At 42.7% G+C, this 27,322-nt stretch overlaps 1 protein-coding gene across 1 annotated transcript in view; it reads right to left on the minus strand.

The window, feature by feature from the left end:
* Positions 1 to 6,821: 6,821 nt before the first annotated feature.
* The window catches only part of plpp4 (phospholipid phosphatase 4), a gene marked incomplete at both ends in the record, with an annotated part of 76,819 nt that continues 56,318 nt past the window's right edge, over positions 6,822 to 27,322 (minus strand). Inside the window, 4 exons of the mRNA XM_080537048.1 lie at positions 6,822 to 7,027; positions 12,302 to 12,472; positions 24,656 to 24,780; positions 25,042 to 25,105. Of these exons, the coding sequence (XP_080393174.1) occupies positions 6,822 to 7,027; positions 12,302 to 12,472; positions 24,656 to 24,780; positions 25,042 to 25,105 (566 nt within the window). The remainder of the gene's footprint in view (positions 7,028 to 12,301; positions 12,473 to 24,655; positions 24,781 to 25,041; positions 25,106 to 27,322) is intronic.

Here is a 27,322-nt window from a genome sequence, read left to right on the forward strand (position 1 = left end):
GATGAACAAACATATGTTTGAGATGTTTGAGTTTTCACATGGAATGTCACACTTTAGCCGCTGGTGCTTGGCCTCTGCTGTTCAAACTTTTGAGGGGCTCTGTGATTTGATACGGATTGAACGATTTAAGAATACTCTTCCTGATCGCATTGCTACCAGAAGGTTAAGACTGAGTCTGAGGCTTTGGTCTGGTCGACCGTCGACGGACACGTGTTCACTCACAAAACTAGTTTTTACGGAGCCTCGTGTGTATGGGGACTCGCGTCGCGCAGAGAGACAGGTGTTTTGCCCGCAATGGTACACTGGGTGCGTTGCTGAGCCGAGTTCACCTAGGTTTGAGCATGGTTTCAGCGGTAATGCTGGGTTTGAGCATGGTTTCAGTGGTAATGCTGGGGTTGAGCACGGTTTCAGCGGTAATGCTGGGTTTGAGCATGGTTTCAGTGGTAATGCTGGGTTTGAGCATGGTTTCAGTGGTAATGCTGGGTTTGAGCACGGTTTCAGTGGTAATGCTGGGTTTGAGCATGGTTTCAGTGGTAATGCTAGGTTTGAGCACGGTTTCAGTGGTAATGCTGGGTTTGAGCACGGTTTCAGTGATAATGCTAGGTTTGAGCATGGTTTCAGCGGTAATGCTAGGTTTGTTTGAGCATGGTTTCAGTGGTAATGCTGGGTTTGAGCACGGTTTCAGTGGTAATGCTGACGCTAGTCAAAAGTGGTTATAAACCGAAAATGCCACAATTCACTAGTGCGTATTGAACCGTGGATGGCGAACCGTACGGTTCAATATAAAACCGAGAACCGTCGCACCCCTAATACGCACCCTATATATCGTGACGTTAGAATTATAAGGTTTTATCTCAATTTTTGTAAAAATTTAGTTTTCTACATAATCTGATCCATTAGGTGTTTATTAATGCCTGTGTGGTGTTATTTTTTAAATGTTTACATTTTTTAGTCGGTAATTAATAAAATACAAAGGTTCCATCTCACAAAACATAATGGAATGTAAACACTTTGACGCTCAATATCTCTGAACTGCCCTAAACGGAGATAGAACCTTATCATTCTAAGCTCACGATATGTTTTTATTTTTTCTGTTGAAACTCCTGGAAGCTAGGAGCAGGCCAGGGCTAATCAGGAAGTAGCCTACTTTAGAGTGCTTTAAAAACGGTCGAAGCTGTGGGTGTTTACTGTAGTAGGGATATCTTGCAGCACAGACCACCTAGCACCATGGACAGCAACCCCAGAAATAAGAGCAAAATACCCTAGACAGCTGCCACGCGAACACACCCACCCCTCTGACCCCCCTTCCACCCTCCTGACCCCCACCCACCGTCCTGACCTCCACCCACCCTTCTGACCCCCACTGTGGGGTTTTTGCGCTCAACCCCCCCACACAGCTCTTACAGCACTGCTAACATTCAGTCCAAGGCAGCTTCACTGATCAGTCAGTGTCAACGTGATTTTTCTATCAACCTTTTACCAATGACTGTTTAAGTCTCTCTCTGCCTATTTCAGAGTTGTGTCCTTCTTTGGTTGTGTAATACCTTCTAAAGTAGCCATGTAATGGTTGAATGTACGTAATTGCCCTATTACTCTATTATGAGGTGCATTCAGCCCTTCAAATCACTGTGGCAATGATGTGTGCCATGATTGGATTGTTATCTTGTTTTTCCCTTACAACACATTTTTGATATTGGCAGCCCTGCTCTAACATGACTATCATATTCTGTTAGGAATAGCTAGATTAGGAATAGCTAGATTAGATACTCCACCTTCCTGGGAAGTGGGACGTTGAGGTCAGGACCCGGGGCGGAAGTGGCGATGGTGGAAGTGGTGAAGTGGCACCAGGTGGAGGTTAGTTAGTAGGTTAGTTAGAGGCCGTTACTGACCACGTGTGTTGGCCCAATCCATTGGGGGAAATCCACATTTATTTTACTCATTTTATTTTCTCATCTTTCTCATCTTTCTCATCTTTCTCATCCTTAAATATGGACATATTCTTATGGGGATTATTTTGCATGCTATGTATTATAATACAACATAGCAAAAATCAGACACTGCCTCTCCCCGCCCGCTGCTGAATCCCTCATCCACGCCTTCATCTCCTCCCGCCTTGACTACTGCAACTCCCTACTCACCGGCATCACCTCCCGCTCCCTCCATAGACTCCAGATGGTCCAAAACTCTGCTGCACGCCTCCTTTCAAACACCCGCTCCCGTGACCACATCACTCCTGTCCTCCACTCTCTCCACTGGCTCCCCATCAAAGAACGCATCCAATTCAAAATCCTCATCCTCACATACAAAGCCCTCCATAGCCTGGCCCCCCCTTACCTGACTGACCTCCTTCTCCCCCACCGCCCTACCCGTACCCTCCGATCCTCATCCATTGTTCCCCTCACTGTCCCACCCTCAAAACTCAAAGGCTTCGGTCACCGTGCCTTTTCACGAGCTGCACCCCGCCTCTGGAACTCTCTCCCCCAACCACTCAGAGACTCACCCTCACTCCTCACTTTTAAATCCCACCTCAAAACCTACCTGTTCTCCCATGCCTACAGCCTCCCCTACCCCTAGCCATCTCCCCCATCCCGGCGCCCCCGCCCCCCCCCCCCCCCCCTTGTAATGCATACAACCTCCCCTACCCCTACCCATCTCCCCTAACCCTGCCACCCCCCTGATATGCATACAGCCTCCCCTACCCCTAACCACCTCCCCTGTCCCCACCACCCCCCTCCCCCCCCTCCCCGTTCGCTGACTCTGTGTCCCATGTTACTTGTTGTTTTTGTGTTTTCCGTATCCCCTATATTGTCAGCGTCTTTGAGCCTCGGAAAAGCGCTATATACATTTAATGAATTATTATTATTATAATGTGTCACCCTGTGAAAACCAACAATTGAGTCTCATCCGGAGCTTGCCCCGGACAGTCAACATACTCTTATGACTCAAGTTAGAACATACACGTAGGGTAGTTTATTGAACTGCTAAGCAGCCATAGCCCTCTAGATGTGAGGTTAGGGGAACCCAAACATAACACAATATCGTTATTGTCCTCCAATAATGCCCATTTGAGACCATAAAGATAAATTATCGTTAGCCTCATAGCATAATTGCCTAAGTCATATTTTGGCCAAATTGAGATATCTGCCTAACTCTACTCTCCTAACACTGCTGATTCACTGTGCACTGTTGCCTATGCCATCAGCCTATCAGAATGGTTGTTACATTCCAAAATCACTATCTGCCCAAGTCATCTCTTTGACACTACATACAAAGATGGCTCGGCTGACCACAAGTGAAGCATGACTTTGAATTATGACTCACGTTATGATTCTGAGTGGTACAGGAAGCAGTGGAAAATCTAGATTCCAGATAGGTGAATGTCTACATTTCATGCAGGCTAATGTTGACTCGTGTTGGTGTGAGAGCTGTGGTGGGGATTTCTCATCTATCTGAAAAATAAAAAATATATCACATACTCACATACTGTACATACGCAAAAAAACATTTGACTCATTATGTGACACAAAGTACAAATTGCCTTCCTAAGCATATTAACATGTTTATTGGAATCACCCCAAACAAGAGTGCAGCTGGACTGGTGTAAAACAACACAACACACACCTTCACTGAGAACAGAGTGTAACACACAAGTCTCCTTCAGCAGTACCATGTGACATACTCTACTGAGACAGAAACTAACAAATGTAACCAGGTTGAACTGAGGACATATTAGTATGTGGACACACACTATAAGATTGTTCAGTTGAATATTATATATTATAATAAAGAGTATAACATACTGTAGCTTACAGCATTTTTCATCAAACCACTAAATATAGTTCATGGATATCCTTAGACACGGGAGCATTCCTTGTATTTCAAATATGGTGATTTTGTTCTGGTAACAGAAAATGTTCCACTTATCAAAGAGTGCACCTCAGATCTCTGCTCATGGACAAGGTTCACACAGATGCAGTCCTTTGTTGCACATAAAGTATATAAACAGCAAAACATACACATTTCAAAGTGCTCTCAAGGCCAGACATGCTTCTTCATATAAAATAGTCTCTTTTCACAAATGGAATCGGCATGCCATGGTCAATGACTGTTGAATGAGGATGTTAATATTCTTACTTTCTTTTCTTTTTTTCCCTCCAGTGACATTTTCATTCTGTTTTGGTTGTCTTTTCATTAAGTTTCAATAAAATGGAGTAAAATAATGTTGAAAAGATGACAAACAAACATTGCACTTTCATTTACTGTTACAGAATAACAGTAATTTTTTGGCCCCTTGAACTAATTATGAATATGTATCCCCAATCGCTTCACATTACAGTATATACATATATATATATTTACCAAAGCACAGTAAGACATTTTCTAGCAAACAAAGATGTTTAAAGAACATTATTACATGGGGAAAATAAATGATAAAATGCTCAAACAAATGAGTAATTTGTGTCTCCATCAGGCTATCCGTAGGTATATTATATACAGTACTACCAGTCCAGATCAGCTGAGATGTCATGACCATACTGACTGTGACATCACAGGATGATGTCGTGACCAGACGGAGCCATACGTTGTTAGGTTAGAGAACTGTTGTAGACCTTGTGCATTAGCTGGGTCAGGTGTTCGTAGGGCAGATGTCCTGGAGAGTCTGATGTTCAGGGTTTAGCACCTATGCAGAGACGCATCAGGAAGGCCTCTTACCAGACAGGGTTTGTAGTGTTGGTTCACCAGAGGCACAGTCCTACTCCAACTGGCTGCAGGACTCTTTCAACAGACAGACGCACGCACACACACTAAACCCACACCCACACACACACACACACACACACACACACACACACACACACACACACACCTAATGAGCTGCCAGTAGCTAGAAGCTTGAAGCAAATAACTTGATCATGACTGAGATTTTCACCCAGTTTCTTTTTACGAGGTTAAGTAACAAACAGAGACGTTCTCCAAGTCAAAGCAGTGAGTCATACTACAGAACAGAGGCAGCTGGTGTGACTATAAGGGACACAGTCCTGTGTTTTCTGAATACATGCGTGGACTTGGGTGTCCCTGGGATCCCTCATATCGTTAGCCTCATAGCACAATTGCCTAAGTCATATTTTGGCCAAATTGAGATATCTAGCCTAACTCTACTCTCCTAACACTGCTGATTCACTGTGCATTATTGCCTCTATGACATCAGCCTATCAGAATGTGAGGGAGAATCAAGAATTCCTCGAAGATTCCTATCAGAATCAAGTGAAGCATGACTTGGGCAATTATGCTATGAGGCTAACGATAATGCATTCGGATGGTTGGGGCAGGATGGAGAAAAAGTAAGGTTGAGAGGCAGAAGCTTGTCCTCGTGATGCTTTTGGCTGCGGACGTTGACATTTCATCTCTGCTGACACATTTCATCTCTGCTGACACACCGCTAATTAGAGAATACAAAGTGGTTCTGTCTTATGATATCTGAATATTGTACGCTCCTTCTCCCTCACTGATTAAATACAAGTGGGGCTTTACACACATCCTCACCACCTGGAAGACAGCCATCTTTGGTATTTGCACTTTTTTTCCAACTCGGTACATAAAATCAGGCTTGTTACAATTCAGACACAATACGGATATGTGATTGGTGAGATTTAAGTTATTTAAATAACATTCACAAAAATGCTCCCTGGACTGAAAACCAATTTGCAAGCAATGCTTGCCTTGGACTGTCTGTGTGCAGCTTCATTTTCAGCTCCTCACATGAAGTGCTGCCTAAGCCCACATAATGAGTATTAATGGAGGATCAGATTGAAGTTTATAGCCGGCCCAACGCACATCCACCTTGCCAATTTCACCTCCCTGTTATTGATTGCCCTCGTTGAGCGTTGATCGGAATTCAAACTCCAGATCATCCTCAGTACATCACATGTTAGAGAGAGAGAGAGAGGGGGGGGGGGAGAGAGAGGGAGAGAGAGGGGGGAGAGAGAGAGAGGGAGGGAGGGGAGAGAGAGAGAGCGGGAGAGAGAGAGAGGGAGGGAGGGAGAGAGAGAGAGAGGGGGAGAGAGAGGGAGAGAGAGAGAGAGAGAGAGAGAGAGGGAGAGAGAGAGAGAGAGGGAGAGAGAGAGAGAGGGGGAGGGAGAGAGAGAGAGAGAGAGAGAGAGAGAGAGAGAGAGAGAGAGAGAGAGAGAAAAGGGAAACTGAAATTGAAACTAAGGAATGGGGAAATAAGAAAGGCCTGGGAACATTGTCTTGGCCATGGACCAGTGCTTCTCTCAAATGAATACTTCGGGTCTATATTTAGCATTAGGTTGCCATGGACAACCAGCAATGGTCAGAAAAAAATGCAATCTCTGTGACATCCTATGGGATCACAGTAGGCCGATTGATAACAGCCACCCAGCTGACCCCACTCTGTATGATAAAATAACAATGAAGACAAAATCTAAAACCAATAACACATAACCAATGCCTATGAGCATACATACTTAAGAGTCATCCGTTTTGCTGCTTGATCATTTCTACTACGTCGCCTGTAATGCTTTACGGTGGGGTCCTTTTGTCTTGATTTCGCCTTTTTTTTCTCGCTCTGCAGCGTTGTCCTATATTCCCAGATGCCATGCATACACAGCCTCTAAATATAGACCACGAGGCTGCTGATTCAGGAGGGGGGAAAACAAACAAGAGGCAGGGAGAAACAGTAGGGTAGTAAAGAAGTACAGTACTGTCCACTGGAATGTGTAAGTGTTAGTCAGTCTGTGTAAGAAGGGGGAGATGAGGGGCCAGATGAGGTTGGAGCTGGGGGGGGGGGGGGTCTGCAGCAGTCATACAGGCCCCTCAGTCAGACCCTTCAGGGGAAGGCTGGTGGCGTTGTCGGTGGGCTGGGGCTCGTCCTGGGCGGGGGAGACGTGGGAGGCTGCGGCCAGGCTGGCGTAAGGCAGGTGGCAGTCCATGTGCAGGAACGGAGGGTAGTGCTGCCGGTAGCAGATGTAGGCAAAGAGCAGGCCGATCACCCCTCCAACAAACGCATCTGTTAGATAGAGATATCAAAAAGCATTGGTGCTGTTTCTTTTTTTTTTTTTCGAAATATATATATATATATATATTTTTAAGTTTTTATTCGAAAAAGTAATAATACACAAAGTAGCATAGACAAATATCACAGATGACTCTTTCTTTGGTTTTTTTCTTTTCTAAACATGAACATCAAATAATCTCTCTCTTAGAGCTCTCTCTCTTAATCGTATTATTATTATTATTTTTTAAACAAAATTGTATTGATTTTCAACATAGACAAGAATGAGACATTTTCCCCATCATATCAGTAACACAGAAAGAAAGAGAGAAAAATAAAAATCGAATAATAAACATCCAATAAAACAATAGGTGCCGTGTCTCTAACTCTGACAATACCGTCCATAAGATTAGATTAGATTAGATTAGATTACATTCAACTTTATTGTCATTGCAGAGTACAAGTACTACACAACGAAATGCAGCTTAGTGTGTGTGTGTGTGTGTGTGTGTGTGTGTGTGTGTGTGTGTGTGTGTGTGTGTGTGTGTGTGTGTGTGTGTGTGTGTGTGTGTGTGTGTAGAGGGGGGCTATGGTTTCTGTGTGTGTGGAGGGAGGGATTGTTTATCAGAGTGATAGCTCTGTGGAAGAAGCTACTGGTATGACCAGTACTTCCTAAATAGTTAAGATAAGAAGTAGTTAAGATAAGAAGTAGTTAAGATAAGAAGTAGTTAAGATAAGAAGTTTATATGGAGTTCATGCCATGAATCATTGATGGGTAATTTCATTGGAGTTGATTACATCACACAATTACAATTAACATTAAAATATCTACACTATAGACCGCCAAACCACAGACAACATTGAAGCTTTCCTAAAGCCTTGCTAGTAGACCGGGAGAATAAAATACAAAACAAAAACTAGGTCAGGCTTTGAGGTGGTTTTGTAAGAATAATAACATGTCTTGATGGGTGTGTGGGGGCAGTGTGGTTCAGGCTGGCTGAGTCGTCGTAACATGCCCCAGTGCAGACCTACACCGTTGCCGTGTCACCTCAGCTAAGAACATAACCCTCTGAGCTACAGAACGTAACATTGCCTTGTCATGACACATGGTACAATTGACTGTACCTGATTATTCCACATGTCGGTATTGCTCACAATCGGTATGTCAATTGTCAGTATAGTCTTGTATTCTATGTTTTTACTATGAACACTTAGCTTGACTGAGTGTCTTTTTATCTTTTGTAGATTGTACATTTATTACGTCTGTATGTCTGTATTTTGTATGTTCAGGACCCCAAGAAGACTAGAGGTACATCCGTACGCTTCTAATGGGGATCCTTAAATCAAATCAAATCAAATGACCAATGCTAGGACAATATCACTGAAATAAGACTAGTTGTAGAGAATTCGCTATCTTGAGGTAAACTGGCTTTGACAATTCGTGACGTTAGAATTATATGGTTCTATCTCCATTTTTGTCAAAATTTAGTTTTTTACATAATCTGACCCATTAGGTGTTTATTAATGCCTGTGTGGTGTTATTTTTTTAAATGTTGACATTTTTGAGTTAGTAATTAATAAAATACAAAGGTTCCATCTCACAAAACATAATGGAATGTAAAAACTTTGACGCTCAATGTCTCTGAACTGCCCTAAACGGAGATAGAACCTTATCATTCTAAACGGAGATAGAACCTGAATTCTAGAACTTTTAAAACATCTTCTCCTCTCTGTGAAGAAACGGAAGTGCACCGATGCTGCACAGGAGGCATGCTAATGGGGCAGGTGTTCACCCTGGCTCGAGAGCGGGCCCCTTAAGTTTATCGGCCACATCGCTGCTGCTTATTTACAACCTAACCACAAAGGTGCAGGAGGAGGCAATCACTACAACTACACAACCAGGAAGGACCTGCAAGGTTGGACGAGTTGTGCCATAGCTTGAAATCTTCTGTGATGCGTAAGGGGTTTCGAAAGTTTGTTCGAAAGTTTGCCGAAAGTTATCTCTGGCCACCGCAGTGAAATTTAATTATACCATTTAGAATACATAAGGTGTTAATGAGCACACGGCTATATATTAAGAACATATAGAATAACAATTATTAGCACATATGGTCTCTTAAAAGTAATTAACGCTGTCTGACACTTTTAATTTTCTCCTCTCTCTTTCTCTCTCTCTCTTTCTCTCTCTCTCTCTCTCTCTCTCTCTCTCTCTCTCTCTCTCTCTCTTTCTCTCTCTCTCTCTCTCTCTCTCTCTCTCTTTCTCTCTCTCTCTCTCTCTCTCTTTCTCTCTCTCTCTCTCTCTCTCTCTCTCTCTCTCTCTCTTTCTCTCTCTCTCTCTCTCTTTCTCTCTCTCTCTCACTCTCTCTCTTTCTCTCTCTTTCTTTCACTCTTCAGTCTCTCTCTCTCTCTCTTTCTTTCACACTTCTCTCCTTCTCTCTGGAATACTGGTGGAGAGTGAGGAACAGACGGTTGAATTTCACCATGGCTCCCAGGCTGCACATACACCACCTCAGTGTCATTAGTGGCGATCACACATACCCATCACCCTCCTCCACTTGGAACAAACCTGACGGGTCATGTGACATGAAGAGGTTTCACTATGAGAGACCTGTGCAGTCTAGTTTCCCATCTGCTTCCCGAGTCACACTGTCACACCACGGTTAGATGTATTACACTGTGATTCATGACAAGAGCAGGGTGTTGTGGATGTGTTGATAATACAAAATAAGTCATTTGTGTAACATTACGTTCCGTGGCAGAGTTGAGTAATGGTAGATGCAGGCTATTACTGTAACACTAGAACAGCTTTGCCTTTTTTACCTACTATAAGAGCCGCCTCTGGGGTCAAATGACCATAGTCTTTAGAAAGGGAAGCTGCTACTTACACACACAAAGACCACTAATTGGCTCGTCTTGTAAATTAGCCTGCCTCCTACACAGAAACACTGCAAAATAGCTTTATACAAGCGTACCCTGATTTTGAAAATGTAAGGATACTGGGTGGTAGAATGCACATATCTAAGACAAGTCATGAAAGGAGGGTCCTGAAAATTTGATCGAGTGCAAAGGTATAACATTTTTCTTACTCACTTGGTCAAATGACCCCACCCATGGCTGTTCTAGTGTTAATGACCCCACCCATGCCTGTTCTAGTGTTAATGACCCCACCCATGGCTGTTCTAGTGTTAATGACCCCACCCATGGCTGTTCTAGTGTTAATGACCCCATCCATGGCTGTTCTAGTGTTAATGACCCCACCCATGGCTGTTCTAGTGTTAATGACCCCACCCATGCATGTTCTATTGTTAATGACCCCACCCATGGCTGTTCTAGTGTTAAATGACCCCACCCATAGCTGTTCTAGTGTTAATGACCCCACCCATGGCTGTTCTAGTGTTAATGACCCCACCCATGGCTGTTCTAGTGTTAATGACCCCACCCATGGCTGTTCTAGTGTTAATGGCACCACCCATGGCTGTTCTAGTGTTAAATGACCCCACCCATGGCTGTTCTAGTGTTAATGACCCCACCCATGGCTGTTCTAGTGTTGATGACCCCACCCATGGCTGTTCTAGTGTTAATGACCCCACCCATGCCTGTTCTAGTGTTAATGACCCCACCCATGGCTGTTCTAGTGTTAATGGCACCACCCATGGCTGTTCTAGTGTTAATGACCCCACCCATGGCTGTTCTAGTGTTAATGACCCCACCCATGCCTGTTCTAGTGTTAATGGCACCACCCATGGCTGTTCTAGTGTTAATGACCCCACCCATGACTGTTCTAGTGTTAATGACCCCACCCATGGCTGTTCTAGTGTTAATGACCCCACCCATGGCTGTTCTAGTGTTAATGGCACCACCCATGGCTGTTCTAGTGTTAATGACCCCACCAATGGCTGTTCTAGTGTTAATGGCACCACCCATGGCTGTTCTAGTGTTAATGACCCCACCCATGGCTGTTCTAGTGTTAATGACCCCACCCATGACTGTTCTAGTGTTAATGACCCCACCCATGGCTGTTCTAGTGTTAATGACCCCACTCATGGCTGTTCTAGTGTTAATGACCCCACCCATGGCTGTTCTAGTGTTAATGGCACCACCCATGGCTGTTCTAGTGTTAATGACCCCACCCATGGCTGTTCTAGTGTTAAAATACTGTGTTTTGTATGCAGGCCTCTAAGCTTGTAGCCAGGTTCTGGCTCTAAATCAGCTGCAGACTGCTCAGATGGGATATCCAGCCTGCGGTGAGGTGTGCTGTTCCATTAACCCTTGTGTGATGTTCACTTTTTGGACCCTTTCGTACTGTTCGGGTCCAGTTGACCCGGGACATCATTGGGGTTTTAAAAGCACTTGTCTTGACACGGTGCTCCTAGTCCCAAGGGTGACCCATACAAGGGGGTATACTCAGGGCGCAAGAAAGCCCCAAAATAGCCCATAATATTAAAGGGCGCCTCCTGTGGGCACAAACAGGTACTGTACCCAATAATGCACAATAGGTACTGTGTACACATTCAAACGTGCATATCTTTTGTTATGAAACAATGTTTTCATTGCTGTTTATTATTTTGAATTTATATTCTCAATTGAATTTCACATTTATCTAATTATAATCAAAGCTGTAAAGAAAATACAGGTGATGAACAAGAATAGAAATGAAAGAACCAAACTAAGATTGTTTTTGCCAATAGCTATGAAATACATCTCTCAAAAATGTCTGCAAATGCTGAATCACAAAACACGAACGGAATGTACACTGTTTTCACTGTCACTGTCGAAATACAGTATTATGTCTGAAAAATCCCAAATAGTTCTGAAATACCACTGGCTTCAATTGTGTGTGCAGAATGTGACAGTGCGTGTACCTCAAATGTATTTTGGCAGTTGCTGCATACGTTCTGTACAGTGCAAGAAAATGTAAAAATGTTTACAATGTTGCACTTCAAAGGGTAAAAAGTGCGAGAGCAGACGGCTTCTTGGCACGGGAAAGCCAGAGCAGAGGTGCGTGAGTGAGTGAGTGAGTGTCAGTGTGAGTGTGTGTATGTTTCTGTGTGTCTCTGTGCATCCGGGCCTAAATGACCCGAACATCTTATGAAGGACATACATTTGTTGGGGTATTGTAGGATGTGTAAAAAAACGTTTACATGTTTTTCATAGAAAATAAGCCAAGGCCATGGAGTTTCATATTGATCAAATGTATTCTTGTACCATTTCTCTTTAAGTAAAAATGTAAAACGGGTCCGGTTGACCCGAACACCACACAAGGGTTAAGACCTGGTGCTCTAGACTGACCTTGCCAGTGGTGTTTGTAGTCACAGGTGCGGGACAGGGCGATCATCATGGCGCTGTAGAGAGGCAGCACCATGGCGCACAGACGCCAGCTGCGCCCTCTGCCCTGCTCGGTGAAACACTGCAGCTTCCCCGCCAGGTAGAAGGCCGTGAAGCCCAGGCCAGAGAACGCAACTGACAGAGAGAGAGAGAGAGAGAGAGAGAGAGAGAGAGAGAGAGAGAGAGAGAGAGAGAGAGAGAGAGAGAGAAAAGAAGAGGGAGATTTTCATTTTCAAACCACTGTACTGTGTATCATTTACCTTGCGAACATTATCATTACCTTGCTCGTGAACATTAAGTGAAAAAACATACAGTGGCGTTTCCATGGAGAATAGTACTTGCTTTCAATCTATTCACAGAGTAGTAATAATAATAATAATAATAACCGTTATTTGTATAGCACTTTTCCTGCAGACGTTGCAGCTCGAAGTGCTTTAACAAACACGCTAAATAATGTATGAATTGTTATAAGATTTAAACAATTAAATACATATACACATATATATACAATATATAAATGATATATATAGAGATTCATCAACTAACATTAAAAGATACATTTAGAAAAGAATACAGTCATTTATTTAAGGCAATATTAAAAAGATGAGTTTTTAGTCTTGACTCGAAAAATATTTGCTGAGGTTGCATCCCTAATGTACACAGAGGATTACAGAGCACTCGAAGGGAAAGAGACATGGGGAGTGAGTACCTAAATGGTGTGGTCGGTCAAGCTGCGGTCTGACCAGGCTGGTTCCAGCCTGTCACCATACATACATCACACCAGGGACACAAGCTTCAAATGCTGTGCTGCTGTGGTGTGACTTTGAAACGGGGGCCACACTGCCTCTCACTAGGCAGTGGCGGTGGCGGAGGTGGGGGGGGGGGGGGGGGTGTCTGTCTCTCTGTATATGGCTTTGAGGGTAAAAGCAGCCCAGGATCTAATTGAGTGAATTAAAGGGTGTGTGATGGAGATGCAGGAGGCGGTGGTGAGACAGGGTCATTAGTTTAGCGCCGCGGCCGGCCAAACAGCACCGTTCAGCTGCCCATTTGTCAGTAGGCACCGAAAACCACTGGCCACTAATACTAATGAGCCTGGAAACATGAGCAGCCTGGTGAGAGAGCAGGAGAGGAGAGGAGAGGGAGTGAAGGAGAGAGAGAGTGAGAGAGAGTGAAGGAGAGAGAGAAGGGGAGAGGGAGTGAAGGAGAGAGAGAGGGAGAGAGAGAGTGAAGGAGAGAGAGAGAAGGGGAGAGGGAGTGAAGGAGAGAGAGAAGGAGAGAGAGAGAGTGAAAGAGAGAGAGAGAGAAGGGGAGAGGGAGTGAAGGAGAGAGAGGGAGAGAGAGAGAGTGAAGGAGAGAGAGAGTGAGAGGGAGAGAGAGAGAAAGAAAGAGAGAAAGAGAGAGAGGTAGAGAGAGATGGAGAGAGAGAAGGGGAGAGGGAGTGAAGGAGAGAGAGAAGGAGAGAGAGAGAGTGAAGGAGAGAGAGAGAGAGGGAGAGAGAGAGAGAAAGAAAGAGAGAGAAGGAGAGAGAGAGAGTGAAGGAGAGAGAGAGAGAAGGGGAGAGGGAGAGAGAGAGAAGGGGATAGGGAGTGAAGGAGAGAGAGAGGGAGAGAGAGAGTGAAGGAGAGAGAGAGAGAAAGAAAGAGAGAAAGAGAAAGAGAAAGAGGGAGAGGGAGATGGAGAGAAAGCGAGAGAGAGGGAGAGAGAGATGGAGAGAGAGAGAGTGAGAGGGAGTGAAGGAGAGAGAGAGAGAGAGAAGGAATGTATGAGAGGGCATTGGGAGAGAGCTTTCCCTATGCTCAACCTCCTGGCAGGGAGGATAATGTGGTTCAACTGTAGATTGAGCATTGTTCTCTTCATTGATTCGCTAAGACCTTCCCTGCTGCCCCTTCATTCATGTTGCACTGCAAGTGAGACATCTAATTTTCTGTGGCTAAGACAAGAAGCAGCCCTGGGGAGTCGATGCAGGTAATACCTACCCTTCTGTGATTTACTACTTTCAACAAAGGAGAAGAGCCCTTAAAGGAATGTTAAACTTTTTTTTAACACTAGAACAGCCATGGGTGGGGTCATTTTGACCAAGTGAGTAAAAAGAAATGTATACCTTTGCACTCAATTACATTTCAGGACCCTCCTTTCATGACGACCCTAGATATGTGCGTTCTACCACCCGGTGTCCTTACATTTTCAAAATCTCATCAGGATAAGCTAGTATAAAGCTATTTAGAGCTAGATACTAGCAGTTGTTCTGTAGGAGGCAGGCTAATTTACACAACTATAAAAGGTTTAATTGCTTTTTCTTCATAGATTAGTTCTAGTTCTTTTTTTGTTTGTTTCTGCATCTACAAGCTCAGATAATTGCTCAATTTGCAGTATTATCTCCTGTTCTTTGAGAAGGTGTGTTTTTCTTTTTTATTGAGCTGTATTTTATACAATGGCCTCTCAGGGCATACTTAAAGGCATCCCATACTACCAGAGGGTGTGCTCTTCCTACATTTCGCAAAAACTAATCTTCTATAAAAATCATAGTAGCCTCAATAAAAACCCTATCTTCTAATATATCCAATATCCAGGACCTCTCTTATATTCAGAATTAATCATATTTATTCCCATCATCATCATCATCTGTGTTAGGAACATAAAGATTAACTAGCAATGTTTGTTTATGGTTGTTTTCCATTTCTACTAATCTGCCATCTGTGTCTGCTTGTAAAGCATTAAAGATGATCCCTCTAGCATTCCTTTGACTATGTGAGTAAAAGATATCGCCTCCCATTCCTCAGCCCATTCTTTTTCAACTTCTGGTGTGGAGTGCGTTCCCTGTGGGCAATAAATGTCATAGTTATTTTATCTTCTAGCCATGCAAAAACTTTCCTTCTTGTCTTGGTATCAGCCTAGCCATTGCAGTTATCGCTGGCTATGCAAATCTCCCTCATCATACACAAAATAAGATCTTTTTTGTAACGTTATTTTTCAAGTTTATTTTTTGGAGTAGTCCTACTGCTGATGGTGACAACTGCTTTAGGCCGTGGGGTGTTCAGGCCACACCGCATCCACAGGGGTCCCCCCCCCCCCCTCCCAACCCCGGAAGCCCACCCCACAGGCCCAGTAAGCCCAAACCAGCCCAGTCCAGACCCCTCTCACACTGATATATTGTATCTCCATTACAATCCATGCCCATGTTGATTCAAACATCAACAATAGTCTACATTTACCTCTATCACATTATCACACACACACACACGCGCACACACACACACACACACACACACACACAGACACACACACACACACACACACACACACACACACACACACTACCACACATTTGTGTTGGTCTACAAACACACGGAACAACAGAAAGAAAAACATAAGAAATGTTGGATTTATTAGCATATAACAAGAAAATCTTGGACTTGTTAAGCCCCCCCCAACACACACACACACACACACACACACACACACACACACACACTACCACACATTTGTGTTGGTCTACAAACACACAGAACAACGGAAGAAAAAAAAAACATAAGAAATGTTGGATTTATAAAGTTGCCTAAGGAGTATCTAAACTTTCCTTCATCCACTAGCTAATGACACAAATCATAAAGAGTGGCACATGCTAAACAAAAGGAGTGGTACCTACTATGAGGAAACAATGTTGGATATTGCTCTATATCAATTTAAGTGGAAGAGAAACAAATACGTAAATATATATATATATATAAATAGTTATATATATATAACTGGACCGTTAAGCAACTGAATAATTTGTGTCATAATTAACCTAAATCAGGACATTATACATTTTTCTACTTGTCCTTCTCACCAAAAATATGGTCCAATGAATAATTCATACCTATTTTCATTTAGCTTACTGCCCCCTTTCTGCTCTCTCCCTCCCTCCTCCCTCCTCCTCTTCTCCTGTTTAAAGCACATCTCTCCGTTAGTTAGCCTACATAGACAGTCTGTAGCCTATTTTAAGAAGGCCTACGCAGCCAATGTCTCATCCACGCGTGGCTGAAAGGTTGTCATATACAGCCAGCTTGTAATGTTCGCATCTATGAATAGTTTATTGTCAATAGTGTATAGTTTGTCTGCGATCAGAATCACCCTGTGTCCTTCACTGCATCTGGAGTGGAGGATAGACATGAGCACTCTTCTCCATGACCGGTGGAAACTGCTCGCTGATCCCATAGGGTTTACCTCTTAACCGTGGAGCGAGACACCTGATCGTTTCTCGTTGTTTGGAGAGTTCCAACTTGACGATGATGGGTCTCGGCCCTCTTGGTTGAGGTCTTCCTTTTTTTGCAGCGGCTTCAGCAAAGGTTCTCGCTCTCCCAAGCCTGTGGCTCCCGGCGAAGGAAATGGCCTCGAGGTCGTCCTTGTGTATGTCCATCTCTCTTTGTGGAGGAAGTCTCTGCTATTCCAGTGAAGATTAAGTTGTCTCTCATAATGGTAAATGGACTGCACTTATACGGCGCCTTATTCCAAAGCACTTTACAATGGCCTCTCATTCACCCATTCACACACCAATGGCGGCAAGCTACCGTGCAAGGCGCCGGCCGGCCCGCTCATTGGGAGCAATTTGGGGTTCAGTGTCTTGCCCAAGGACACTTCGACATGTGGCCAGCCGGGGCTCGAACCACCGATCTGCCAACCTTGTGATCATTGTCTAATGATCTACCTCCTGAGCCACAGCCTTCCCAATCTCATTGATCTTCCTTGCAGGTCTAACAATGAGGCTCTGGGGTCGTTCATCTTCTGTAAGCTCGGTTACTTTGACCTCCAGACTGCAGCCCTTCTTGATGATCTTAATGGCTTTCCTCCTGTACATCCCAGATTACATGACCTGTATGACTGGAGGCGCACGGCCCATGATGAACTGGGCTGTCTTCACCACCCTCTGCAGAGCCGTACAGTCGAGGGCGGTGTAGCTACCGTACCAGGCGGTGGTATAACCGATACTCTCTATGGTGCACTTGTAGAATTGTTTTACTGTTTTATTATGTGTTTTTTTCACCTTTGTGAAAGTTGGCCAACTTGAACCAAGCATATTTATGGTTACAGTTACTATTTTGTGTGTGTCGAGAGAGAGAGAGAGAGAGAGAGAGAGAGAGAGAGAGAGAGAGAGAGAGAGAGACAGAGAGAGAGAGAGAGAGACAGAGAGAGAGAGAGAGAGGGAGAGAGAGAGAGAGAGACAGAGAGAGAGAGAGAGACAGAGAGAGAGAGAGAGAGGGAGAGAGAGAGAGAGACAGAGAGAGAGAGAGAGAGACAGAGAGAGAGAGAGAGAGACAGAGAGAGAGAGAGAGAGACAGAGAGAGAGAGAGAGACAGAGAGAGAGAAATCTCCACTTCCAAAAGAAGCAGCTGCTTTCCATAATGGAACTACATCAAGTCTAAACACTGTTGTAGCACAAAGCTATTTATATCCTACGCCACATTTCAAATTAGATACGTCTTGATTCCTACAGAGTCCAGAGCCCAGAGAAGGCTACCTAAAGAGAGAGGTGACTCGGGGACAGAGAGGTACCATGGTAATTACACCCTACACCATGCATATTAATACCTCCGAAAAGTAATTCCTGCTAGAATAAACAGGAAGGGGGACTAATGTGAGTTGGGGTTGCAGAATTTGCAGTGTGATTGCTTATCTTCAAGCAAGCACAAGGTTATTGTAAAAGGATTTCAGAGCAAGAAGCAAGACATTTTGCTGACATTTTTATTGCACTTTTGCAAACGTGTTTAAGCAAAAGGCTAATCTAATTCCCTGACAAGAAGGCTGTAGTAGACCAAGGAATGAAAAAGGAGAGTGGATAAGTTGGTAAAAAACAACTCAAAAAGCTTTCCACTGAGGAAGGAGGGCAAGACCTCTAATTTGGTAATAAACAGAATAACATGAATGCTAATATAACGCTAACAACCGAATACATTTTGTCGAGACTACAGTATACACTTGTTTGAAACATCTCACCATGTTGTACAGTCACAGTCGATAGATTCGGTTGTTCAGTAGTTAGAGGCACACATCACCTGCACAGGCATTATTAACTACCAGACTGAGTACGACAGGTAATACGTCAGGCATGGCTCCTCCTGGGTGGAGACCATCTGCTTCGTGATTAAGACACACACCGTCAGTAAAGATAATGGATCTGTCAGCGAGAACATTCTAGATTACAGCATGGATAACTACTCCCTGTCTCTCTCTGTTAACATCTACAGCTGGGTTTATTAGGTTCTGTCTCACCCCGGTCTCAAGAATATTAGACGCTACCTGAATGATGTCCCCTCTCCTTGCTCCTTGCACTGACCCCATGACCCTGCAGGCATCAAGAGGGGATCCCACCAATACCTGCAGCACATATACCAGCCTCCCAGGCAGGAGACATGGGTTTAGGCCTGGACGTGATCCACGGGACTGGCTGAGAGGCAAGTGTCTTCACCAACCTGAGCTATGTCATCATCGAAGATGGACTCATATAGACCCACATGTTTTGATGAATCAAGTTAGTAATACGGGTACGATTAAAAGAAGAAGAAATATGATGAATGCTGAAAAACTGTGTCCTCTCTCTCTCTCCTAACTTTAACAACCACCTGTCCTGTGCAGCGTACATCACAGGGGCAGTGTGCTCCTGTCGATTGTTCCTCTACAACAGCATATGGTGGATCCCCCTCTCCTCTCTACAGCTCTTTCAATCACATCCCGACATACAGCAGAGCACCAAAATGCAATTAGAAAATAAGAAAATGTGAATTACCTTGCTATCTCCTCCTCCGCCATTCCTAGTGGGACATGGCCTGCACTTCAAAAAGCCAGGGTATTATACTGATCCTAGAACGCTTTAAATATGGACTACAACTTTGATATTGTATTAAAATGTGTTTGATATGAGACGCTGGCATAACATTGCATCTTCCTTGAACATCAAGAAAATACATTCAAAACATATGTCAAACATACCTCTATTGATCTTGCACACAGTACCGCCTTACTGTATGAGTTCCTGCTTCAATGACATCGCGTTGCAAAACCTTCGGCAAACGACATTCGATTTTTCTTCCAGCCTGTCTCAACTCAGCTGTGTGACTGCAGTATCCCTCGCCATATGGACTCGCTACGATGACTTCATACTAGAGTCAGAGGAGTCGCAGGACCGAAACCAGTAGCCTAATATCGTGCCCTATTCTAATGTAAATAGTTGAAATTGTATAATGCTGGTGGATCATATTATTGACTATGGTCATATTGTTGGCCAATGCAAATGTTGACAGGACTGTTCGTATTTCCAAATAATGTAAATAAGAGATGTTGAATACATCTTTGAAATGTAAGTTATTTCCCATATGATTTTGTCTGCTATTGAAGTTATTCTTAATGAATACCAACACAAACCATAACTAGTAGCAAAGGCTATACATGCAACCTGGTCTCACACGGCAGACATCAGAATTCGACGTTTGTCCATCGCATCCAAACGTCGAATTCTGCCGTCTGCCGTGTGAGACCAGGTTGATACGTACATGACACCCATTTATATATTCTTGGTCATAATAGTAACAGTGTAAGGTGCATAAGAAACAGTTATATCAAAGCCATGTCATTGTAGTTCTTTTAATGAATATACTGTATGTACATCAACTTTATCAACATGTGTAACAATGTTACATTATAATACTACATGTTGCAGGATACTGTGTAGCTAGAATATTCAATCATTCTTTAAAAGGTTCTACTGATGGATCAATACTGCAGCTGAACATGGACAGAGAGAGTCAGCTCTGCTTGACTTAAACATTCTTCAGTCCATCCTTTCTCACATCTTACTGAATCGACTCAGATGTGCCTTCACTGACTTTTGAAGTTTGTCAGGCGGGTCCTTGGGTCTCTGTAGATCACAGGAGGGTCCTGGTCGTTTGGTCCACTAGCCTCTTTCGAAACTGTGTTGTCTTGGATGAGTAGATCTTCTTCACGACCCATTCCTTGGACCTTCTGGTGAAGAACCAGCTGTACCTGAGTGCTCCTGGGAGCAATGTCAAAACAATGAAGTGATGAAACCAGTACTACCTCATCAAAAACCCACAGGAGCAGGTGGTCTGATGCCCCTCCATTTATACATTTTCTCGTGCTTGGTTTTGAGCAGTAGGCAAGGGAGGGAAGAGGAAGCAAGGATTCTAAGAAAGAGAGAAGTCGCTGTAAAGTCATGTCACTTAGTGAAGCAAAATCTGCAACCCATTTCAAAAGTACAAAATATAGCAATCATACTTTACCTGACTGTTGGTCTTTGGCTTGCTTGTGTCCCACATTCACACTGTGATCCAAGACGACCAAATGTGCACAATGTTTAATTCCTTGGTAACCCGAGTGCAGGCTTTTTGGGCAATATCTCAGCGAGGGCTGAATGGTAAATAAATGGTAATGTATGACTATGGAATGTATGGAATAGTAATGCATTACTATTTACTCATGTAAGACTGACTTGTAGGTGATGGGATAGACACATTGTCATTGATTTTTTTTTTTATGTTGATATTGCCTACAAGTGTGTCAAAGGCACCATTTTCTCCAGTTGTTCAGCAATGCAACGCATTAGATCAATAACGTCTTAGATCTTGATGATTTCAACTCGTGAAAAAATTGGAGCAAAAACTAAAGTGTTTATATTTTTGTTCAGTGTATGTGTTTGTGGTAGGCCTAATTGATGCTTGGACTTATCTCCAGTCCTGCGTTTGCAAACACAGACAATTACTCTGATGTTGTATAATATGAAATCTATACTCTTTGAAGATGCTCTGTGCTTGAACACAAAGACCACCATTTATTTCCAGTTTTTGAGTAAAACTGAATCAACACACATCAATTCCAGACATACTTGAGTGTCTCTTAAAACCCACAGTACTCATGTCTGAGGGCTTGCACCTTCTGTGGTTGTTCAGGACCAGGGTTTGACACCCCAGCATCACAGTAATGATACAAAAAGAAGCAGCTTACTAACACCATTTCATATATTTGACAGATCTGAAACAATGATCATACTGCAACTGGACCCGAGACTTCCTAACCAACAGACCCCAGCTCGTCAAGTTGGTCAACCACTCCTCCTCCTCCACCCTGACCCTGGACACCGGCGTGCCACAGGGCTGTGTGCTGGGCCCTCTCCTCTTCTCCCTCTTCACCTACGACTGCGTGCCGACGCATGGCTCTAACACCATCATCAAGTTAGCAGATGACACCACGGTGGTAGGCCTGATAAGTAACAATGACGGGTCTGCCTACAGGATACAGGCGTCCAAATGCCCAAAATGTAATGTAAATGTAAATGAGTGTATGATACTTACATCAATTTCATCACCAAGGATCATGGTGGTCTGTGTGCCTTATGGATGTGGTTGATGGGCGACATGGGTGTTTTGCTGTAAAGTAGGTAAAACATATTCAATATTACTATTATTAAGTCTTGCTGTTTGTACAGCACTTTGACAAAACCTTCTCAACACATTACTGTATCTCAAACTTTGATGAATGAATGAATGAATGAATGAATGAATGATTGAATGGTCTTTATTGTCATTGATATAGTACAGGTATGATAACTCATACACTAGACTATTTTGTGTCTTTTTTGTACTCACGCATAACACTTACAGCACTTTGCAGGTTCAGAGGCAGACCAGATGTTCTAGGCTGGACACAATCAGATCCCCCTGCACACTGATGATAGAAAATTGTTAGACTACAATTTACCAAAACACATGGAAAAAACACAATATGCTGGATAGTCAAACAAAAATAAATGTCGAAATAAATAATGGGACATCATGAGAGTTGCTAGCTTTACTTTCCCCAAGTAGGCTACATTACGAATACACAATAAACAGACATTTGGGAGGGGAGATATTATGGGTTTTTTTGCACCATATAACAAGTCCTATCACTATCACTGTCATGTTTTTGTATCATGTTTTATATCACTATTTACACTTCTGGTTGGATGCTAAACTGCATTTCGTTGTGTGGTACTTGTACTCTGCCAACAATATGACAATAACGTTGAATCTAATCTAATCTAATCTAAGTGTGTCCAACGAGTGAGCAAGGAAGTGTGTCCAAACCTATTGCATGAGCAGGTAGGGAGAGCACAGAAGGTTGAAACGTTTGGCACAAGCTGCTGGTGCATGTTATCAATGATAACTGTAATTATAACTGTAATAAACGTAATGATCAGGTTTACCTGTGGGTGACTGTGTTTGGCTCCAGGTTCACCAGAAGGCCTCTTAGAGCTCTTGTCCAATGGGAAGAGAGATGGAACTGCATTGCTCTTCAGATGGGGTTAATTATTATTCTCATGGCAACCCAGTTCAAACATCATGTGTCGTTCATAATCATCTGCAGTGAAATGTGAAATGTCCACACACCCGGACCATTAAGACTCTTAAATGTTGTCATGATATTGTTTGTTTTTTTATTTGCTAAAAGCCACCGCTTACAAAGCTCTGTGGAGATAAATCGTGTCTTTCCGAGCATCTTTTGTTGACCTTCTTTACCTTTCCTAATGACTCATTATCATTTCCTAATGACTCCCATAATGGCTGCACAGTGCACACTCATTCCAATCAACATGCCCTATGCATTTTGAACACACCGCCCACTTCACTAAGTTAGAGAGAGTGGAGTCTTTATAGGAATTGACTCAAATGGGCGACCGGGGACCAACAGGACTGATCAGGACATTGAAAGGTAGATATCTACACTCAGACATTTGAAACGTGATTATTTCCTAATGTGTCCAATATGGACTACTGAACAACAACAAAACCATTGCAGGGTAAGATTCTGCTTTAGGTATATTTAAGTAAGTAAGTAAGTAACGTTTATTTATATAGCACAACATTTACAACGACAAGAGCCGCCCAAAGTGCTTAACAGATCAAATATAAAGAGAAAAACAAGATAAAAGAGATAAAATACAGATTAAAGAAAACTGATAAAATAGAAAATTACACTAAAAGCAAGGTGCACTACAAATAAAAGTGCAAAGAGTGCAGTGTCGGGAAGGCAGGCTCACCTCAGGTCAAAGGCCAGGGAGAAGAGATGTGTTTTGACTAGTTTTTTAAAAGGTTTGTTTTAGAGGTCAAGCTGATCAAACACAGCTAAACACAGCAACATACAAACATGAATACACATATAACAGGCCACATAAATCCATCCCTCTGGAGATGTCACATTGCTCCATGTATAATGAAAAGATAATTTGATCCCAGTCAGATCTATCTATCTCTCTATCTATCTATCTATCTCTCAGATACGCATGGAGCATCAAGAGGCAGTCTGGGTCTCCGGGGACATTGTCTTCAAATGTTTGGTTCCTGAAGTGGATTAAAAACCCACCTCAATCAATCTGTGTCTTTGAGCGTCAACCAAATTGCATTAAGCTCCACGAGTTTTCTAAACCATGTGATTACCCCCAAATAACGTCATTCAGTGTAAAATTCTCAAAACTAGCAATACCTAGTTTTTAATCTATGGAGGGCACTTAGAAGCTGTTTTCACATGCCTACACGTTCATAAGGTGATCTGAACGACAAGTGAAGTGTCCCTTTAATAATAATACTGTAGGTCTTTCATGATCTGTTCATTCATTTGAGTGTTTGATGAATCTCTTTCCCAGTTCATTATCTTTGTTGTAGAATTTAAAACTTCTGTTCATTTAGTCTTTGAAACCCACAGCATCATGCCCCCCCACACACCACCAAATAAAAATCTCCAGAAAAACATTTTCAATATTCAACATACTACTGGTCAACATCTTGCACCGCAATATGGTCCAAAAGATGGCCTGCACTGCGTTGATTCCCACAGTTAAGCCCATAATCAAATGAATAAACTAATCCCTACATGAATATTCTAACATTATTTTAAGTGAGATCTATAACTATTTGCTAATATGTGACACATTCTGCTTTGGTCCTCATTTTCTTTGGAAAAATGTGAATACATTTCCGCGTTGTTAAAAATCAATGACACACTCGCTAGTCAACTAACACAGCTTGTTTTGTGAGCCTGCTAACAATGTAAAGTAGTGTTATAGTTAACTAGGTAGCAGTGGGGATTACTCACTGAATCCATTGCAGTATTTTGGCTTGACTAGCTAGTGTGTGTTGTGATTCTCAACAACGTTGAAACGTAGTTCCGTGTTTCAAAATAAAAGTCTGAACATTTTGATTGGTTGTCGAAATGCCGACCAGATGATCAGACTGTGTCACATACGTACTGACAGAGGTGTTGCCAGTGTTAAGATGACTGACGGGCACTCACAGCTGGAGTGGCTGCTGGGGAAACTCTTGCGTCCCTCAGACACGAGGTCCGGCTCTCCAGTACACAGCATCTTAGCATTCACCTGTCCGTCTGGGAAGCAGCGCTGGAAGTAGTCTGGTCTCGGTCTGTGGGGAAAGGCGCACAATGAACAATGAACAGTGAACAATCGCTCTCAAAGTAGTTTCAGCATTACTTTTGCCATCTATCAACTCTCACTATATTCAGTAAGAGACACTGAGACATTTGTAGAGCAAAGCCTTAATTCAATTCATGTTGGAATACCTTACACCTACACAACATACCGTAGGGGAATAAAATGCAAGTCAAGTCTAAAACTGACAATTACACTTTTATACACAACACACAATGTGTACGCGTTTCATTACCTGCCAACTATCAACTTGATAGTGTTTGTAAAGACTCCGTTCAGAGCCAGAGCCAGGGAGACAGCTGCAGAGGAGACAAAGACAAGCAGAAACACAGGGATTTCACTAAGACATCTGTATCACAGTCATCATGGAACACACTCTGGAACACTCTGGATCTTCGCAAACAGCTATCAAACCCAGGTACTGCACTTACAACTCTAAACCTGAGACAGAGGACGAGCTTTTATCTATCACAGATGAAAGGTGACCTATGGGGGGAAATGCTGTGTGCCATGTTCCATTGTGCTGCTTTAGCTGGCTGCTTTGCAGAGATTTTGGAACCTGTCTTAATGTACTAATAAAGCATGCAATTACAGGGGTTCATAGGCCTCAGGGGGGTAAGTATGTGTGACTGGAATGATTTCAATCTTGATGTTAACTATGTTTGAAACACACTCTCATCACTCCTCACAATGTACTCTAACTAGGCAGCAAGTGCCCCTTGGGGTTCATATAGCAAAGTTTCACTGGATTTTTGGACGTTTAGTAATAGAGCACTCACTCGTGTTGCATAGTCAATTGGAGCTGTTATGGTACCATGGTGTGTAACATTCCCATCCGTTATGTAAATTGGGTTTCAAATGGGTTTGAAAAACTGAAACTAGGGTGAAGGACCACATTACGGGGGAGAGATCTTCAACAGAGATAATTGGATCTGGCAAACTAAAGCTATCAAACCCAGGACAGATGGACACGTTACCAAATGCACTTGCTGAGGAGATTAAAAAGAGACCCTTGCAGTACATTACTGATGTTTTATACATCTGCAGTTAATTACATATATACTATATGGTAATACAAGTTTAATACAGGAGGTTTACTGTAAAAGGTATAGTCTAGTATGAGCCGTGGTTGACAGGGACAAATGCTACTATTTACCTATGGAGCTCTTCATTAGACAGTGTCTGCTCTTGTGGGCTAATCTCAGTGCATTGGAGTTCCCTGTAGAGCACTGTAGTGCATTGGAGTGCCCTGTAGCCTGTGCAGAGTTCAACCTATGCTCCCAGTGCACAGCGACAGTGGCTATAGAAAGTCAACACACCCCTTCACTTTTTCCACATTCTGTTGTGTTATAGACTTTAAAATGTATTATATAAATACTAATTTGGCATCAATCCACATACAATACCCTATAATGACAAAGTGAAAGCAGGTTTTTAGAAATGTATGGAAATGTATTAAAATTGAAACACAGAAATACCTCATGGGCATACGTCTTCACACCCTTGCTATGACACTCTTAAAATTAAAAAATCTGTCATCAACAAATCACTCAATAAGATGAATTGAGTTAATCTTAATCGTTTATGTACTTTTGGAATCAATATCTTTGTTTTTATAGGGTCTCTGATTTGCATAGGAATCAATTACACACTGTGTAGATTAGGATGTCACTACCAACTCAGCAAATGTTATAATTTTCTCTTGATCCTGACAAACTCCTCAGTCTCTGCCAGTGACAAATATACCCATAACTTGATGCAGCTCCACTCTTCTTCACACGAGAGATGGTGCAGAAAATGCATTGAATGTGCTGGATTCTTTTTGGCCACTTGGTTATAGACCAATTTTCTAGAGTGACTGAGATGATGTTGTCCCATCGACTGTTCTTTTTTAATATATTCAGTATATATATATATATATATATATATATATATATATATTCCATTTAGCTGACGCTTTTATCCAAAGCGTCTTACATTGCAATGAGTTCATACATTTCAGTATATACGGTCCTAGCAGGAATTAATACCACAGAAGACTATTATACGACAACCTTTCAGCCATCTGTTTGAAAGTCTTCATATGAATTACTAACACAAACTGTAACAGCCATTGACCAGAAACATCATTCATTCATGACTATAAACTTAAAACAAAAAGCACAGGTAAAGTTCACTCACACTTCATTGCATTTGAGTTTCCCCTCAAAGTGAAAGAAAAAAAGGTCAAATGTCATGAGTTCAGGTTGTGCCTTAAGCTATGATCTGCAGAGATGCTGAAACACACAAATGTGCTTTCATACACACACAGAACTCTACTGTAACCTCCTCCCAGACAGCCAAGAACCTTGGAGTGCCTTGGAGTCCCAGACAGAGCCTTGGGGTTCCAGACAGCCATTGTGTAATGTGACGGTATAAACTTGAAACAATGGGGTAGGGATGTTAGGATGCACTCAACTCACGATTTGATACGATTCACTCACACATTTTTTTTTAACACAATGAGATTGCAGACA

Source organism: Nansenia antarctica (genome assembly GCF_963989245.1).
Source record: "Nansenia antarctica genome assembly, chromosome: 1".
Lineage (NCBI taxonomy): Eukaryota > Metazoa > Chordata > Actinopteri > Argentiniformes > Microstomatidae > Nansenia > Nansenia antarctica.